An 18,487-nucleotide genomic window follows, 5' to 3' on the forward strand; every position below is an offset into this window, starting at 1 on the left:
CATGTTAATGATTAGAGTAGATAAATGTTATTTTTTGGTTGGTGTTTAACATGGAAGCGTTTACTACTGTTGCCAGGCAGCCTGTTTTCCTTTATTTCCGGTCTCTTCTTCTCTACTACTTCTTGCTTATTTAGAGATTATTTTGTCCGGACGCCCTCTGGTGTTTCGGAGAATACTGCAACGAACAATGCGTTGAACATGAATGTCTCCGTGCATGCTCGGAGTCACGCTCGAGTATACCCAACGCTTTTATCATTAACGTCCCTACTGGAAAGTGAATGACAAGTTAAAGATTTCTGAAAATAGAAAGATTGATGTTCGTTAAAAAGACTGTCCTAAACGCACATCTCCACTTTACATATTCTGTGTTGAGCACCATAACACTTTAACACACTGCCCTGCTAACTACATACTACAGCACTTTAAAGGTCCAATGACATGCTGCTTTTTGGATGCTTTTATATAGGCCTTAGTGGTCCCCTAATACTGTATCTGAAGTCTCTTTTATATAGACCTTAGTGGTCCCCTAATACTGTATCTGAAGTCTCTTTTATATAGACCTTAGTGGTCCCCTAATACTGTATCTGAAGTCTCTTTTATATAGGCCTTAGTGGTCCCCTAATACTGTATCTGAAGTCTCTTTTATATAGACCTTAGTGGTCCCCTAATACTGTATCTGAAGTCTCTTTCCCAAAATTCAGCCTTGGTGCAGAATTACAGCCACCAGAGCCAGTCCCACAATGAGCTTTCCTTAGGATGTACCATTTCTGTGTCTGTAGCTATTGAGGAGAGAGGGGGCGGGCAAGGTGGAGGGTGGGGGTGTGGCATTGATCAACTGCCATGCTTCGCTTGTTTGCAAGCCATGATGTCTCTCTCTTTCTCATGGGTGGGCCAAATTCTCTGGGTGGGCAAAGCAGAGAAAGGGGAGGTAACCTTGCTCCTTATGACCTCATAAGGAGAAGATTCCAGATCGGCCCATCTGAGCTTTCATTTTCTCAAGGTACTATGACAAATAAATGAATCTAAAAACTGATCTTTAACTGTCAACCCAGTAGCAGGCAACCAGTTCACCTGTCCAGGATGCTCAAAGAAATTTGCACTAGCAAGGTAACTAGCAGTTAAGAAATAGATTGTTTAGCCTATTTTTCTTTAACAATGCAAAAACCTTTATTTGTTTAAATAATAGTTTTTAACTGTTAAACTGAAAGTATTAAATTGTCAAAAGTTTTATTCTCTGTAAACGGTTAATCATTAACATCCCTACTGGCATGTGAAACATTTCGAAAAAGATAAAGATGGATGTTCCAATTAAAAAAATAAAAAAATAAATAAAATAAATCACACCTTCTCCTTCAGCAAACTCAGCTTCTGCGTGAGGTCGACAATTTCCGTTTTCTGCTCAGAGCACTGTTTCTCCGAGTTGCTGCATTTCTTGGAAACATTCTCAAGCTGCGGAAGAAAAAACACACAAGAAAATTAACTATTGCTGGTTATTGAACTGTGACAAAAAGACCAAAGAAAAGGAGTCCAAACTCGTACAGTGTTCTCAGCCTGAAGGAGCTTGTCAGACACCTCTTTGTACTGAATTTCTTTTTCACTCAAAGATTCTCGGAGGCCGTTGATGAGCTCGAGCTTCTCGGACGTCTTGGCCAGCGTATTCTCCTTCTCGATGAGTGAGCTTTCCAGGCACTCCTGTGTGTTACTCAGTCTAAAAAAAAGAAAAAAATCTGAACCGTTAAAACACACCTTTAACACTTCAAAAAGTCCAATATAAAATACCAGAGTAGGAGCCACATACTGTATGCCGTTCATGGTCTCATTTATATTATTTATTGATTATTATATTGTGAACTTATATTGTAGGTGGTGGGCGTTTTCATCGCAGTTTGAGCGGAAGTGATAACATATATTTGTTTGCTTCATCTGTTCACCTGGGTTTTTTTTTTGGGCTTTGACAGAGAGGGGGTGAACCTGGGAGTGACACACTTTCTGTTGACCACCGCACTAACGCACTTATTTTGACTCACAAAGGAACTTTACATTTGGTAACTGCAGGGCTAGTTGTATTTTACGTGTGGAGGAATAAATCATTGCAATACAATCTCGAGCGCGCCACAGTGTGTTTGTGCCTCTCTCAGTGCTCAGTCCATCGCGGCAGCACTTTGTCGGACCGCTTACAGCCGCAACAACCAGGATGTAGCAGCAATGCCAGGGTAGGGTTCAAGTCCTGTTTGTGGTCAAAGTTGTGGCACAGCTTAATGATCTGCAGTAATAAATGTAGGGCTGCACAATATATCAGTTTTTTTAAATCATCATTGCAATATTAACTGCCGCAATAATATCGCAAAAGGCTGCGACATATCGTGAAAGGCACTCAAGAGATGTTTTGGTGTTAGTAAAGAAAATATCAGCAGAAAACTGCACTTTACAATTGAACTGTCATTCTTTTTTAGTGCTGCCTTTTATGTTCAATTCAATGTTCAATTTGTTCAATAAAAAAGTTGGAAATGAGTTCCCTTGATTGGTTTTAAATTCAACAAGCATTTTGTTGTATTTAAGCAGAATACTGAAAGCAGCAGAACTGAGAACATTTTACTATCTATTTATTTTAGTAATATCGTTATCGCGATACTCAACAACGTTATCACATATTTTCCTCATTGTGCAGGCCTACACGGTATACATACAAAAACATCATACAGAGAGGTACTACTTAAAAAGGTACAATGAGGTTTTGTCATTTACAAACATATGGCCCAAGTCCTGTTTGTGGTAAACGTTTTGTCACAGCTAAATGATCTGCAGTAATAAATGTTCAAGACAAAAAACTGTAAAAACTGTTGTTTTGTTATATTTCACAAACATTTACACATCTTCTCAACTGAATCTGATTAGCTTACCCTTTGAGCTGTTCGTTGAGACTGCTAACCAGTAGCTGATGCTTCTCTGCGTCTCTGCTCTGTTGACTTCGGACGCTGGCGAGCTGGCTCTGTAATCTCTCGGACTCATTCTGGGGTGGCGGAGGACGACAGATCAGTATGCAAAGATTAAATAAAGAGCACAGGACAAAGACATTCTCACTGCACACAGACGTTAATGACAGCAGACCCGCTGGAGAACAGCATCAAACGGTTGTTGTTATACAGTAGTCACCATCACAATTGTTTATTTTTTTTATCAGATATCTATTTTACCCGTTCATCATTATCCGTAATAATGAACTTCGGCATTCACCAGTTTTGACAGTAACAAAGTCAAGCTGTGAAGTGTGATTTTACGATCCCCAGTAAGTCTGCGACAGGACATTGCACAGAAACAGAACGTGTCCGAGATTAAACAAGCACACCACACCGTTAGCCGTCACCGCCAGAGGTGATCTCTAGCGCACACATACATAAGCGACCCAACACACCTGAGGGACCCAAAATGGCTGCTCATCTTCATCTACATCAAACGTCACCTGTGTTAGAAAGGTTTGTTACAAAATCCTAGTCCTCGGGGGTGGGGGGACATGCAATTCATTCATCGTTTCCCTCCATTACCCATCAATAGATAAGAACAATGTGAGAAAATATTAAACGATACAAATACATGTCTGTGTGTTGAGGCTTGACTACAGTGTGCGTCACATAAGTGGAAAAGAGCTAAAAAAAAATGTATTAAAGGGGTGATAGAATGCAAAACTGATTTTACCTTGTCATAGTTGAATAATGACAGTTTAGTGGGTAACTAGGACATACATAGAACCTCTAAATCCCATTGACACCCCTTTTCTCTGCAAATCTCACTACTTGAAACTGCCTCTGAAAACGGGCGAATCTCAACGAGCCTCAGAGTTGACGTCAACTATTGCGGCTCCTCCTCATTTGGCTCTAGTCTCTCTCTTTGTCACGCCCCAACATTTGCATAGGCTACACAACTGGTCTTCTGAATCTAGGTCGTGCAAATCTCAGAAATTGTATACATTGTTCATATGCTATTTTACCATTAAATTCACTTCTGAGACTTTTTTATGCGAGAAATCAACTATGTAGAGGTCAAATATGGGCCGTTTTACGAAAATTTATGTCTAATTGCAAATTTTGTCCGACTGTGTGTCGGAGTTCAGAGGCCGGTGCTGCCTGTGTAGCTGCCTCGCCGCCCGGCCTGCCTTCCTTCACAGACCCCGGCCTGCTGTGAGGTAGATGGAGCTCAGTCACGGCTGGCAGCCCACAGCACCTCATACCCGCGCAAAGTCACCGTTTTGGGCTAATGGACTACTAAACGCCGCTGCCCTGACAGAGCTCCAGGGCCTGCAACTCCCCTCTTCCTGCTAGCTAAATGCCCGGTGTATGTGAGTGAAAGTGCGGTCAGCGAGCTTGTTACGCCAGCATTCTCTTACCACAGGTTCCAGTTACTCTTTTAATGTGTGTAATTATAATGTGTTGAGTTATTTAAACAAACGATTGGGGAAATAAACGCCGCTTGTCCGTGAGTCTCATTGATAGAGCCTGCGGCTGGATGGAGCTCTATCAATGAGAGCTAGCTAGCCTCCTCTTAGAATTCCTCTGGAATTCACAAAAATTAATTAACTTGAAATCGGACACCGTTGTTAGGTTTATAAGACATTTAGTTAGATGTTGTGTAAGTGGCGCGATGAAATTCAAACTGTAAATATACTCGAATTAAGGCGAAAAGGAAGCTAACTATCCGTGATTTGTAGCTAGGATTGAAGGGACAGTCACAGCTAACGAAACACCTAGCTAGCTAGTCTTCACAAATATTAACTTGAAATCGGACACCTTTGTTAGGTTTATAAGACATTTAGTTAGATGTTGTGTAAGTGGGCGTGACGAAATTCAAACTGTAAATATACTCGAATTAAGGCGAAAAGGAAGCTAACTATCTGTGGCTTGTAGCTACACATAGCTAGGATTGAAGGGACAGTCGCAGCTAACGAAACACTTTGTCTTCACAAATATTCATTAACTTGAAATCGGACACCGTTGTTAGCTTTATAAGACCTTTAGTTAGATTTTGTATAAGTGGCGTGACGTGTGTAACATGTGGTAAGAGATTGCTGGTGTAACAAGATTGCTGATGGCGCTCTCACTCTCACACAACGGGCCATTTAGCTAGCAGGAAGAGGGGAGTTGAAGGCCCTGGAGCTCTGTCAGGGCAGCGGTGTTGGTAGTCCCTGCTGTGGCCAGCCGAGGGGTCTGTGAAGGAAGGCAGGCCGGGCGGCGAGGCAGCACCAGCGGCTGAACTCCGACACACAGTCTTACCAAATTTGCAATTAGCCATCAATTTTCGTAAAACGGCCCATATTTGAGCTTTATATAGTCGATTTCTCGCTTACAAAAGTCTCAGAAGTGAATTTAATAACGAAATAGCCCGACAAACAATGTATAACTTTGCAGTGTCTGAAATATGAGGCCTGCTGCCAAAGTTTCCCATGTGTTTCTATGTAGTTTGCTCAAACCAATCAGCGCGTAGCTCATTCTGAATATTCATTGCATACCATATTTGGAACAAAAGCTCTTGTTCCAAATAGAGCCATATTCACAGGGTAGTTAAGGGCCTAATAAAATAGCATTCGGGCAATTTTCAGCCCAACCAATGTTACATACCCCATTAGGAGACCTTAAGCAACAGTGTAAAATACCCTATATAATCATTCTATCACCCCTTTAATTAAAAAAAGACTTGTCCCCTAATGTGTAATGTTGTAATTTCTTTGTGTGAAAATTGAGTCTATAGAATTGGTATGGAAAAATGTATTGTTGAGGAACCAGTATCGAATTCAAAGTCTAATTTTTGAATGATACCCAGCCCTAGATTGACTCAACCCTGGGGCAACGACGCGGTATGTGATGTTGCGTGTGTGTATTATGCACAGTAAGGTTACCTGTAACGTCTCTATGCGGGACTGCAGCTGCTGTCGATCCTCCAGATCCTGACAGCGCTCCTCCAGGCTCAGGATCTGCTCCTGCAGTTGGTTCCTTTCCAGCTCCAGCTCCTCCACGACAGACCGCAAACCATCTGAAATCATCAACAAAGACAATGAATGGGGATGGGACATAATCAAATACAAGCAAGTCACAAATAAAGGCCATTGAGGGGAGTTGGAACTAACTATTAGAGCTGCAAAGATTAATCAATTAGTTGTCAACTATTAAATTAATCACCAACTATTTAGATAATTGATTAACGGTTTAAGTCATTTGTTTAAAACTAATCATTAGTTGCAGCTGTACTAACTACAACAGAGTCGGAGTTCCTCTATTTAAAAAGGAAAACGCTTTTTTATCCACTTATTAATGCTGCTGTTTTTTTCTGGGAACTGTTAATGAAATGGACAGATGTTTCAGATTAAAAGCCTTCTTAAAAATATGACAACTCTACTGTACTGTATTGGTACAACTGAGTGGAAAAAAAGAGGAAAAAAAACTTTGGGAAAGGTCAATCAGTGAGAAAAACTACATCTTTTTTTGATTATGGGCTAATTAAATTTAAAAGACGTTCAATGGCAGATTTATTAATTAAAGTCAAGGTGTGAAATTCAATTCCAGGGTTAAAGGTTTAGCCACAAACAACCAAAAAGTACATCTCAATGTCAGCTTTCCTTTCAAACAACTACCCCAATCATTTTCTTTTTTTATTTATTTTGCATTTTCTTTGGTAACTGCTGATGTATTTTTTGGTTTCAGGACATCATGTTTAAAAGACAACAAGACAGGATGAGTGGAAATGAAGAAAAAAAGAGCAGAACATGCAAAAGAAATTAATAAAAAATAAAACTTACCACAGATGATGTATCTTTCCACCTAATGTACATTTATATGATCTTACAAGAATTCAATGCATTCAGTGGATCCCAACAAACACTAGCCAGCTCAACCAGCATGCACATGTCCAAATGAAATACTGTAAACTGATGAAAACACAAGCCAATGAATGAGTGTCTCATTCTTGGGATTTTACCAATTGTCCCAGAGTTATTTTGAATAAATGTGAGATGAGCTTAAATTTAGCTTGCTACAGTGTGACTCATCAGATGAGTGCACAAGTAGAAATGAAGGCAAGCTGATCCCAAAAGTATGTTAAACACAATACCCCAATATAGAAAACCCAGGTCTTACATTCACAATATTGGCAGGTTAGATGAAAAACAAGAAAAAAACAACAACAACCAACAGCCACAATCCAACTCTAAAATAAGTTTGGAGTGTTATGGTGAAAACAACAAAATATCCACCCAAAGACAATTTCCCAAAGTAGGATGCGGATGAACGTGTGCATGCCAGTGTAAACTGTCTAGCGGGTCTCACACCTGTATCAGGAGTACTGTGCTCGGGCCACCAACCTCCCATGTTCTCTCCCTCCATCGGGTTCGTGCTCTGAGAGCTGCTCCGCGGGTCCTGGAATGGGGCCTGCCCATCAAATTCAAAGTCCTCCTGCAAGTGGGATAAATTAAATTGAAGCAGGGCAGTGACAGGTAATAAAGCAACATAGGCCTAACCACCTCCTGAACCAGCTCCGTACCTAATGCACAGACATGAGAGTGATATTGAGCTTCTCAACTCTTAACAAAATAAAAAAAAAGACTATTTTCCAAAAAACAGACAATGTGAGCAATCAGGCCATTCAGTATCTTGTGGAGTTTTCTTGTGATTGTGACTTAAAAATGGTTATTTCTGAAAGATTGGAATTCAATTTGCTACCTTTTATCAAAAACTGCATTTCAGGATGTTATGTCCCCTTCGACAGTATCGGGGACAATAACATGGCAATCAAAATGTTGTGACAGAATAAGTGTAAAAGAGAAAGTGTTTATTTGCAACATTAGCAGAGGTTGTGCCAAACAAATCTCACAAAACTAGGCCTAACTCACAGCTAGCTCTTAAAATAAAACACAATCCAAAAGACCTAGCCTGCTTCTGTAAAACATACACGGGTGGCAACCTGGTGTATCCATACAAAGTTAAAGAAAGAAACAACTGATAACATAAAAATGTATTACTTCATGTAAGAGTTATCTTAATTATCTTGAAAAGTGAAAAGTGAATTTGAAGAAATTATTCCAACAAAGCGCGGGACGGCTTCCAAAAAGTTCCAAGAAAATTGTCCAGTTTAGGTTAGAGATTGTTACAATTAGGTGTGAAATTACAGGAAGAAATGCCCGGACCTTACTTGGTGCGGCTTGTTGACAGCGGACAGCCCAGGAAGTGCTGACTGTAACGCTTACTTCAGCAGAAAGAAGTAACTTTGGCATTTATGTATCTTCAAAGTTTGTTTAGGCCAAGTTTTCATTTTATTTGACCTGTGCTCGTTACGTGATCCTGACTTTTATTTAATGCAGGACAGGGCAGTAATTGGTAAACATTTTCGTAAATAATAAAAAGATTAGTTGAATTTGCTTTAAGTTGTTTTTGGAAACATCACAGCACATATAAGCATTTAAAAAAATGTCTGAAAGTCCCGCTGGCATTACCACGGCTCAACCACAGTAACGTCCGCCTGTCCACCTACCTGCAGGCTTCGTTGGGCGGGAGATGCCAGCTTCTTGGCCCTGTGTTGGCCGAGCCCCCGAGCTTGACTCAGCTCCTCCTCCAACTCCTGCTGCCGAGTGGCCAGTGCTGGATCGGAGCAGCCAGGAAAGAACCAGTCATCCTCAATCAGTTTTGTGCCACAGGGAACGGGGGGGGGATGTTGGGTTGGATTGAGTATGTATTTATGGATGGGAAGGTGGGTATAAAATGGGCAGGACAGAATGATGACAGAGTGAAAGAAGAAATTTTTTGGCAGAGATGGAGAATAGAGAAGTGTGGTGGCGTTGGTGGTTTTGATGAAAAGGGAGATGAGGCACTTTTAACACTACAAATGAACTTTGGAACATAGAAAACAGTTTCATCCAACAGTGAAAGCAACAACAGAGACAGACTGTAAGATAAGTTATGGAGACAGGAGACTGACAGAATCAAGGATGGAGAAAGAGAAAGTTACTCAAACTCCAGAGATGTATGCACTTTTGTATTTGCATAAGGTATGTGGACCTGAGAAACACTTCAAAAGCAACATTCTGGTCAGAGCCATGCACACCTAATTTGCATAGCAGAGGAAAACAGCAATCACAAAATGTGGGAGACGGGGAGGACAAGTGGCTGTGGGAGGATGGAGAGGGCCCATTTTCATGAGTCACACTTAAAGCCAATGTTTCTTCAACAGGAGGATCAGACTGTAATTAAACTAACACGGCAAAGTGCAGATCTGAGGGGATTCTTGCAGTGCTTTTCATTTTTTTCAATTTTCATTTAGCAGCAAGGATGCCAAATTGATTAGGCTGTACAAAACATGTTCCCATCTGTTTTGTGACAACAGGCCGATTTTGATGTGTATGGGAGGGAAGGAAAAGGGGGTGGGGGTAGCTCAAAGCAGAAAAAGAAAAGGAGTTGAGTGGGTCAAGCAGTGGTCAGTGTGGGTTCAGTGTATAAGCAGCGTTAAGCAGAGAAGGACTATGCAAAGAACACTATTACAACAGTTTAGTATTGAATATTATTTAGAACATGCAGCAGGAATGTGTGAGATAATCTACATTAATCATGTAGAATAAAACAACTGTGAAGCAGAATAGAGCCAGTCTGTCTCATACTGGGCATTTCACCTACACTGACCACAGCAGCAGGGATTAAATATAGAGCATAGAGCTGCAACGATTAGTCGACTAATCCATTAGTCGATCGATAGAAAAACAAATCGAAAACTATTTTGATATGCGCCTAATCGTTAAAGTATTTGTCATGCAAAAATGGCAGAAAATGATTTTTTCAGCCTCTCAAATATGGATATTTCCTGCTCTTTTCTGTTTTACATTATATTAAACTGAATATTTTTGGGTTTTGGACTGACAAAACAAGACATTTAAAGATATCACTTTGGACTATGAGAAACTGGGATGGACTTTTTTTCTCTATTTTCTGACTTTTTATAGACCAAACTATTAATTAATCAAGAAAATGATCTTCAGAATAATGGATGACGAAAATAATCGCTAGTTGCAGCCCTCGATATGTTAAGAACAGGAGATATGGGAGTATTATTCATGAAGCCAAAACAGTAAGTTATCTAAGAAGTAAATCCTGCTGGTTCTTCAGGAGGTTTTTCTTCTTTTTATGCCTGAGAACGCCACGCAGCAGAAGTGTCTGACATCTGATGTTTCAAGTGAGGAACGAAAAGCATACAACGTAGTCAGGCTTTCATGAAAGGAGTTTAGTAAACTGTATTCATTTGGCATTGATTCCCTTTACTATGATCAAGGCCATCACATTTCTTAAAGTGCTCATATTATGCTTTTTGGCTTTTTCCCTTTCCTTTATTGTGTTATATATCTTTTTTGTGCACGTTATAGGTTTACAAAGTGAAAAAGCCCAAAGTCCCCCCCAAAGGGACTTACCATCTCCAACAGAAAACACTGTTCACCAACTGCTCCAAACTGCTCTACTGTAGTCCAGCCTTTACTTCAGAGACAAACATGGTCACTTTGTAACACACGTTATAATGGCTTAGCTGCTAGCGTAGCACACCCTCATACTCTGCTTCTGACTGGCTAGTAGTCCTTACCTAGCTACTGTCGGGGCGCCCTCATACTCTGCTTCTGACTGGCTAGTAGTCCTTACCTAGGTACTGTCAGGGCACCCCTCCTACTCTGCTTCTGACTGGCTAGTAGTCCTTACCTAGGTAGTGTCAGGCGCCCTCATACTCTGCTTCTGACTGGCTAGTAGTCCTTACCTAGGTACTGCGCATGTGCGACTCCCAACAAAGATGGAACAGAAGTGAGATGTCTCACTCTGTAGCTAAAACAGAGAGCTCAACACACAGGGTGAAAAGAGGAGCTGCAGCAATGTGCAGTACAACAAAAATATGTTGTTTTTTTTATTAAACCACGTAAACCCCATTCTAGTACAACCTCTAAATACAATTATGAACCTGAAAATGAGCATAATATGAGCACTTTAACAGGGAGGGAAATTGATTGAAATATTATATAATAATATAATGGACACTGCAGGAAATAGATCTTATATTAAACTTGTATATTGTTGTCTGCAGCAGCAAAACAGAAGCGAAAGCTCAGCAGGCAGTGATGTTGATGAAGTTGTAGTCAACATGTCTTAAGATAGTGTTTGTAGTAATTAATAAGCTCCAACTTATATACAACTTGACTCAAATGACTCAACCCTTAAAAGCCACATCAGTATAGAGTCATAGGAGTGCCATAAAAAAGAATAAATCTGTAAAATAATAAGATAAATAAATGTAGAAACATAAAAAGGAATAAATAAAAGGGGAAATAAAATACAAAAGAATAATTATAGCAAAAAAAAAAAAAAACGGGAGTTCTCTGCTTTGCAGACCACAACAATCCCAACCAAGGCAGGACACAACAGCACAAATAGCAAAAATTGCCAGTGCAACACGGATGTCTTCTACTTGATATTTTATTTCTTAAGGTGCATAACAGTACTAACGTTTGATGTATAGTTACATCTTCATCAGAGTCCGAATGGAACTGTATGGAATCAGGAATTTTCACATCCTCGACTGGCAAGAAATATTCTATCTCTTCATTTATTAATTGTAACAGTACACATGTAGTGTACCTTCTAAAATGCCCTTGTGGATTGCGTATATAGGTCAAACTAAACGTCAGCTCAAATTAAGGATATCTGAACACAAGACAGCTATTCGGACCCAGAACATAACTTATGCCATGGCGAGGCATTACAAGCAGGCTAATCATGGCTCCCCGCATCACTGAGGTTCTGGGGAATTGAGAAAATCACACCCCACCCAGGGGTGGTGATATTATCAATAAACTCCTATGCAGGGAACCTTTGATACATACACTTGGCTCTTTAGATCCTCTAGGCTTAAATGAAATTTAATCTGACTTGCTTTCTCTAATGTCAAAGTGTGTTACAGTATAGTATTTTTATAAATATACTTTTAGTCCCCAAAAATTTTTCTTTTACATTTTTTAATTTGTATACATTTTTACTTTGTATATTTTGTCTGTATATATCATTTTGGCTGCTATGGGCATTTGCCCTTTAACGATTGATTACTGAGTGTAACACCTTGGTAGAGATGGGTGCAACTTTAGATTGTCACCCCCTCTTGAGCACAATCACACCTGTTGATGATCCTTATAAGGGCTCCATTGCCCATTTCTCCAAGGACTCTGATGAAGATGTAACTTACATACAAACGTTAGTCACTGTTATGCACCTTAAGAAATAAAATCGTCAAGTAGAAGACATCAGTGTTGCACGGCAATCTTTGCTATTTGTAATAATTATAAACATTTTCTTTACTTTTCTTTTCTTATTCTTTTATACAGATGTATTCATTTTTATGGCACTACTATGATCAGAGTACAACACAAGACTGAAGACTTACAGTTTCCACTTTCACAACAAACTGGTAATTACATTATTTCCAGCAGCAATGGAAGACAGCATCAACAACATTAGCGAGTATATTATATGCTTCCCACCTGAATTAAATCACCAAATATTACAACCATAGGAATAGGGATGATAGAATTGCAAGGATGCAAAAGTAAAAAAAGAACAGTGAAGGTTTCTGGTTTTCTGTCGGCATTAGAAGAACCGGTGGTGCGGCGAGACGCGTGGCCCGATATAACTCTGGCGACAAATTAACTGCAGTAGTCGTTGAGAGAAAGTGTTAATTACTGGGAGCGCTTTGAGTCTCATAACTCACAATAGGTTCATTAATGTCTACCCCACTCCATTGATTTAGCAATTTAACAGTCAGTGGCACACACACACAGCTGATCAAAATCAACAGCCATATTAAATGAAAACAGGGACCATTAACTGTTTTATGAGACTTCGGTTTAATTTAACTTAACTTAAATTAATGACAAATATATTTTGTGCATTACTCTTTTTTTTTATAAAATAACTGAATGTCTAGAGGGATGATTGGACTTTATTTGGGCAATCAAATATTTGATTATTTGTACTTGTCGTGTCTATTTCCTACCACCCAAATACCAAAACTTTAATTTTGCTTTCATATCCTGATTCATGACCCCAGAGTTAGCCCTAGTGGCTGTGCAATTAATTGATTTCGGCTGCTAACGATCACAAAAACAATGTAATCACGAAAAACTGTTATTATGCACAATACATTTAGCAAGTCAACTCTTATTTTGTCTTGGGTTCTGAAGGGAAATTCAAAAAATGGGAAAAGTATGAAGGGAACTGTCACAGTTCAGGGTGTTTCACCGCTGATTTGTCCAACCGTTTTTTTTAACTTCAGTAACTGCAACATCTTAATAATCGCGATTTCAATACTGACCAAAATAATTGTGATTATGATTCTTTCCATAAACCAGAGATTATTACATTTGTGAACGCCTGGACTATGTGAACTCTATCTGTAATTACTTAAACAACAAACACAGACATTAAATATCAATGTAATTACAAACATTAGTCCCCTTCCCAGAGTTAGTGGAAACAGAGCCATCACCACAAAAGAAGGGTTGTTTCATTATATATGATCCCGGGATATTATTATTGCTGGGTTATTCCAAAAATATTTTGGTATGCCCACACCAGAAAATCAAAGGATGGAAAGATCGAAGACACAGTAGGACAGAAGAACGGAGAGGGGTGAAGGAATGGAAAAGAGGAACAACACAGGGTGGGGGTGAGAACGGAAGAGAAACTAAATGGCAGACTCTAACGTGCAGCCTGCTACTGTACTGCCTGCAGCTCACCCCGGCAAAGAGGACAATTCAGAGGAGCTGCAGGCAGTACAGTGAGCACGAGCGACACTGGAGGTTTTGGGGGAGCCTGCATGCACAAAACTGATGGGAAACTGTTCTGTATGGCTGCTCCCATCCCTGGAACAGGGGCAGGAGAGGGGGAGGATTAGGGGGGGGGGGAAAGAGGTCCATGAGATGGGAGGCAGCTCAACCAAATGCTCCCCATCAACAACAGTGAGGACGGGAGGGGAAAAAACAAGAAAAAGAAAATAATGTTCAGTCAGACAACAGAGGACACGTGGTAAACAGTAAAACAAACTCTGAACCCCTCGTTGCTACACAACACGGGGGTGGTGTAGATGTTGGTGGTGGTGACAGGGGATTAGGGTTGGGTATCATTTGGATTTTTTCCGATACCAGTGATAAAACCATACTTTTAAAAAGATTTATAAAAAGTTCAAGAACGGTTGGTTTATTGCTACGGTCTAATGGTCAAAATTAAAGGGATATTTTAAAAATAACTTTGAATAGACAACAAGGCTAGCGAGGCAAGTTTCAAGTAAACGCACCGTCTGTGTTGTTTTTCCGACAAGGGCAGCAGCAGACTGTTGGACATCCTCTACAGTGAAATACAGTCACACTTTAACGCCGTTTAACTGTCAGCATTTTAACTGTGTTTAAGCCAGCTGCTAGCTAACGGTAGGCTAACGTTACCCGCTGCCAAGTGTAGTGTTAACTAGCGTCACATGCATCGTTTGCACGTTTTGGAGTATCAGAGGGCAGCGCAGACATTTAAGTGGCACCAAAATGAGGCACTGGTCGTTAAGGCACCGATGCCGTATCAGCACCGGGTATCGATACCCAACTCTATATGGGATTAGGACAAAATAAAAAGGAGTTATGATATTGCCATTAGATTGTGTTAATTGAATTTTATAGCATTATATTGAGAGGTGTTTCTAGGCATTTATATCAGTAAGGGTAGACTGAATATTAGAAACACTTCACTGTATAAATCAATAAAATTAAACAGCACCACAAACTACAGCCTCGGAAGTCAAGTACCTTTTATTTATATAGCCCAATATCAAAAATCAGGAGGATCTGTCCATCATATCACACCCTCCATCCTTTGTCCCTGTAATTCAGGTGTCAGCAACCTTAGGCATGCGTGTGGTAGCTTAACCATTGTTTAACAGATTTTTTTGGAAATGTTGAAGTGCCTTCTCATGCGTATGCCACATGACCTCTTTCACAACCATTGGGAGGTGCAGTGCCGGTTATTTACAGTAGTTTAATTGACGTTTAGCGCCATCCGAATTATGCGAAGGCATGCCCTACTCTGCCTCTGATTGGCTAGTACTCGTTGCCTTCTTTACTGAATGCAGCACGAGTGGGGGGAAATAAAACACTGCCTGTGTGGGCTTGGTAGATAATGGCAGGCATAATGTTGATGTGGCACACTGATCAAAAAGAAGTTTAAAAAATGGCACTTCATATAAAGAAAGGTTGCCAACCCTTGCTCTAAAGTACCAGGAAAAAAAGAGCAACACAGGAGGGGTCCCTCTCCCAGGATGGACAGACATGCAATGCTAATAAAGTTTGTATGGTAAAAACTAATAATTCAGTTCAAGGATGACAGAATAACTGATAATTATGTCAATTAAAAGTGAAAAGAATGGAAAGTTGGGTTTTAGATGGAAATTGGCCGCAAGTTAAATTAAGAAAATACTGAGATACCTTTGATTTGCTTAAATTTGTAGCATGTGCAGCATCACACACAGAGCAACTTTTCTTGCAGTTATTAAAAGGTTTTTGATCACATTTTGATTACATAAAGGCATTTTTTCATATTAATGAAACTTACTAAGCATGAGCATAGGCGGTGTGTGAGATTTTCTAAGCAGATTAGGTGTGCATTAAGCAAATATGCGCAGATAAAGAAAATAACAACATCTATGTGTGATTTTTATACTATATAAACGACAGACCACACCCTGCTAGTTCGTCCTGGTTTTCTAGAGGGGATAAACAACCTGAGCCTTTTGAGGTTGTGTCATCCTCCAGCAACAGCCTTACCCTCTCTTTCCTCCTCCATGTGGCTAATGCGGAGGGCCATGACAGTCTTCTCCTCCTTGGCCCGGTCCCTGGCGCTGACTGCCTCAGCTACCATCTCCTGCCACTCCAGCACCTGGCTCTGAGTGTCATCTGCACTGCCTGACTCACTTGCCTAAGACAAGAAGGAGCAGAGAGTTACAGGAGACCAACAATAAGTAGGTAAATGTAGACAAAGGCAGGGATGTTAATGAATTCTGACTGATTAAAACCATCAGTTAAAAACAATATTATTAAAACTGAAATCAAAAAGGAATTAAGAAACTTTTTGTTGCATGATAAGAGAAACAGAGTAGCATGGATGCCAGCCGAACTTAGCCCTGGCCACAACGTTTGAGGTCGGGAAGTTGGGTCTGGACTTGATCCGTTGTGGAGCAACTATGTTCCAACCAGAGCTGTTCGGACCAATCTAATTGTCAGGGCGGGCTTTATATGATGATCAACAGTAACATAATCAACCATGTCACCAAAGAGCGCTTGGTTTGATTTGTGTAGATTCCTCCATTGTGTCTGTTCTAGAAGATAGCGACAGCGCATTCATTTTAAAAGAGGAAAAGAGACCCGCAATCAAGGCATCTGTCGATCGGAAAGATGTTTTTGCCGTCCTTCCTACGGGATTCATGCTCCGCTGCTCTGATTGGTTGTAGGTCTATCTGTTGCTCTGATTGGTTGTAGGTCTATCCAATTGAGTGCAGAGGCATTTTCTTTCCTGGTTTGGTTGAAACACGCCCCCATAATCACAGCCCAATGGAGCAGCATCAGACTCATATTCTGACTAGAATCTGAGTATGACCACGTCAGGCTAGAAAAATAGGCTATACAATCTATATCTTAACTGCTAGTTCACTTGCTAGTGTTCACTTTGCACTAGCAAGTTGCATTTAAAGCTATTTTTTTCTTTCGTTGTTGCTCTCTGCTGGAAGGTGCTACGTCAAGTCAAGTTCATTTCATCGTCAATTCTCTCAAAATATGTGCCAGACATGCAGAGGAATCGATAATATGTTTCTCTCCGACCCACGGCGCAATATAGTACATGACACATTCCTCTATAGTGGGTTAAATCAGCCGTCCTACACACAGAGTATGCCAGGCAGACACACAGCTGACAACCTCACAGGTAGATCCGAGCTCGGACATAAACGCTGTCTGGACTTGTGGCGGTCGCGCGAGCGGTTCCAGGAAAGTGGCTGCATGTGTCCCAGACAACACACGGAATATCACGGCAGCATGACCAGAACAAGTCCACAGCTGTCCACGAAACGGGGAAAGTATGTCTGAGCCTCCTGAACGGGTGCACTGGGACTCCGTTGCCGGCCTGCAGGTTAATGATCGGTCGGCTATCGGTCAGAAAAAGAACTCTGACCTGAGAGGTGGCCCTCTTGGTGAACTGCTCCAGGTCTGCTTGTAGTGTCCTCTGTTGCTCCTCATATACCACCAGCTTAGCCTCCAGCATTTCTTGCAGAAAACATCAAACACACAATGTTAATTTTGGCATTACAGCTACCAGTGACAGTGCAGATTTAACTCTAATTCTACTTTTTTTAAAGCTTATTTCTTGGGCTTTGTTTTGGCCTGTAATGGATAGGACAGCTGAAGACAGGACAGTGGGAGAGAGAGGGGGGACTGACAGCAAAGGCCACGGGTCAGAATCAAACCTGGGCCGCTGCGGTAAAGACTGAGCCTTAGTACATAGGGCGCATGCTCAACCAGGTGAGCTACCAGGTTGCCCTATTTAACTCCGATATTACTGAATTTAAGACGGTAGGGTGAATGAAATTTGAAGAAATATGATGTGCTGACACTGGGGGAAAAAGCAGAAGGCACTCAGGTTGGATTTCGGTACCGTTCTTTGCTTTGAGCTCCTCATATTGTTCCACTTTCCAGAGGTTTTCCTCTCTCTCCTCCTCCAGTGCTGTGATACGACTCCGCAGGGCAGTCAGGTCTGGGGGGGCACCTCCAGCCTAAAGGGGACAAAATGAACATCTTTTAAATGGGTCTAATTTAAGTTTTTTTTTTTTTTTAATACATTGCAGCCTTGTTTAGAAGAGATCTTCTTGCTTCCTCCTTTTGATGTGTTTTATAGAGTTTCCTGTAATTACTTTTGGATCAATTAAAAAGAAAAACGTACTTTTGATGTCACATTAACATCTATTGGGTGTGCATTTTAATTAAGAGAAAGAAATATCAGGGAATCGCTAGCACGGAGCATAATAACTATACATTTTTGAAAATTGAATCTAAACATTTTATCATCGTCTCACATGGCTTTTCTTCAACTCCTCTTCCAACTGTCTGATCCGAGATTTAGACCAGGCTTTCATTTTCAGGAACTTGGCCTCTGATCTGCTCGCTTCGTCCGTTTTTTGCTTTGTTTGGGCTGCAACAAACGAAGAGAGAGAAAGTCAGATGGAACTGTGATATTCAAGGCTATAGGAAGGTAAACATGGTTTCTAAAGACATCCCACAGATTTAAATGTACTGCCATTACAATGAATAGGCCTCATTGTTTTATGTGTGCATATTTTACACGTGTTTACAATTTAATATACCAAAGATCTGGGTGTGTTGTGTCTTGTTGGAGTTAAAAACACAACT

The 18,487-nt window shown here is 40.6% G+C and overlaps 1 protein-coding gene across 4 annotated transcripts in view; it reads right to left on the reverse strand.

Moving 5' to 3' along the window:
• si:ch211-220f16.2 (golgin subfamily B member 1) overlaps window positions 1-18,487 on the reverse strand; it is a 51,682-nt gene that overhangs the window by 19,702 nt on the left and 13,493 nt on the right. For 2 of the 4 annotated variants that reach the window (XM_039795485.1, XM_039795484.1), the window contains exons 11-20: window positions 18,154-18,269; window positions 17,736-17,853; window positions 17,256-17,347; window positions 15,857-16,007; window positions 8,512-8,663; window positions 7,313-7,436; window positions 5,888-6,021; window positions 2,901-3,010; window positions 1,540-1,708; window positions 1,345-1,449 (exon numbers count right to left, since the gene is read on the reverse strand). In XM_039795485.1, coding sequence (XP_039651419.1) covers window positions 1,345-1,449; window positions 1,540-1,708; window positions 2,901-3,010; window positions 5,888-6,021; window positions 7,313-7,436; window positions 8,512-8,663; window positions 15,857-16,007; window positions 17,256-17,347; window positions 17,736-17,853; window positions 18,154-18,269 — 1,271 coding nt within the window. The remainder of the gene's footprint in view (window positions 1-1,344; window positions 1,450-1,539; window positions 1,709-2,900; window positions 3,011-5,887; window positions 6,022-7,312; window positions 7,437-8,511; window positions 8,664-15,856; window positions 16,008-17,255; window positions 17,348-17,735; window positions 17,854-18,153; window positions 18,270-18,487) is intronic. The other 2 variants (XM_039795487.1, XM_039795486.1) reach the window with 2 other exon arrangements.

The sequence above is a fragment of the Perca fluviatilis genome, chromosome 3, assembly GCF_010015445.1.
Source record: "Perca fluviatilis chromosome 3, GENO_Pfluv_1.0, whole genome shotgun sequence".
NCBI classification, from domain to species: Eukaryota; Metazoa; Chordata; class Actinopteri; order Perciformes; family Percidae; genus Perca; species Perca fluviatilis.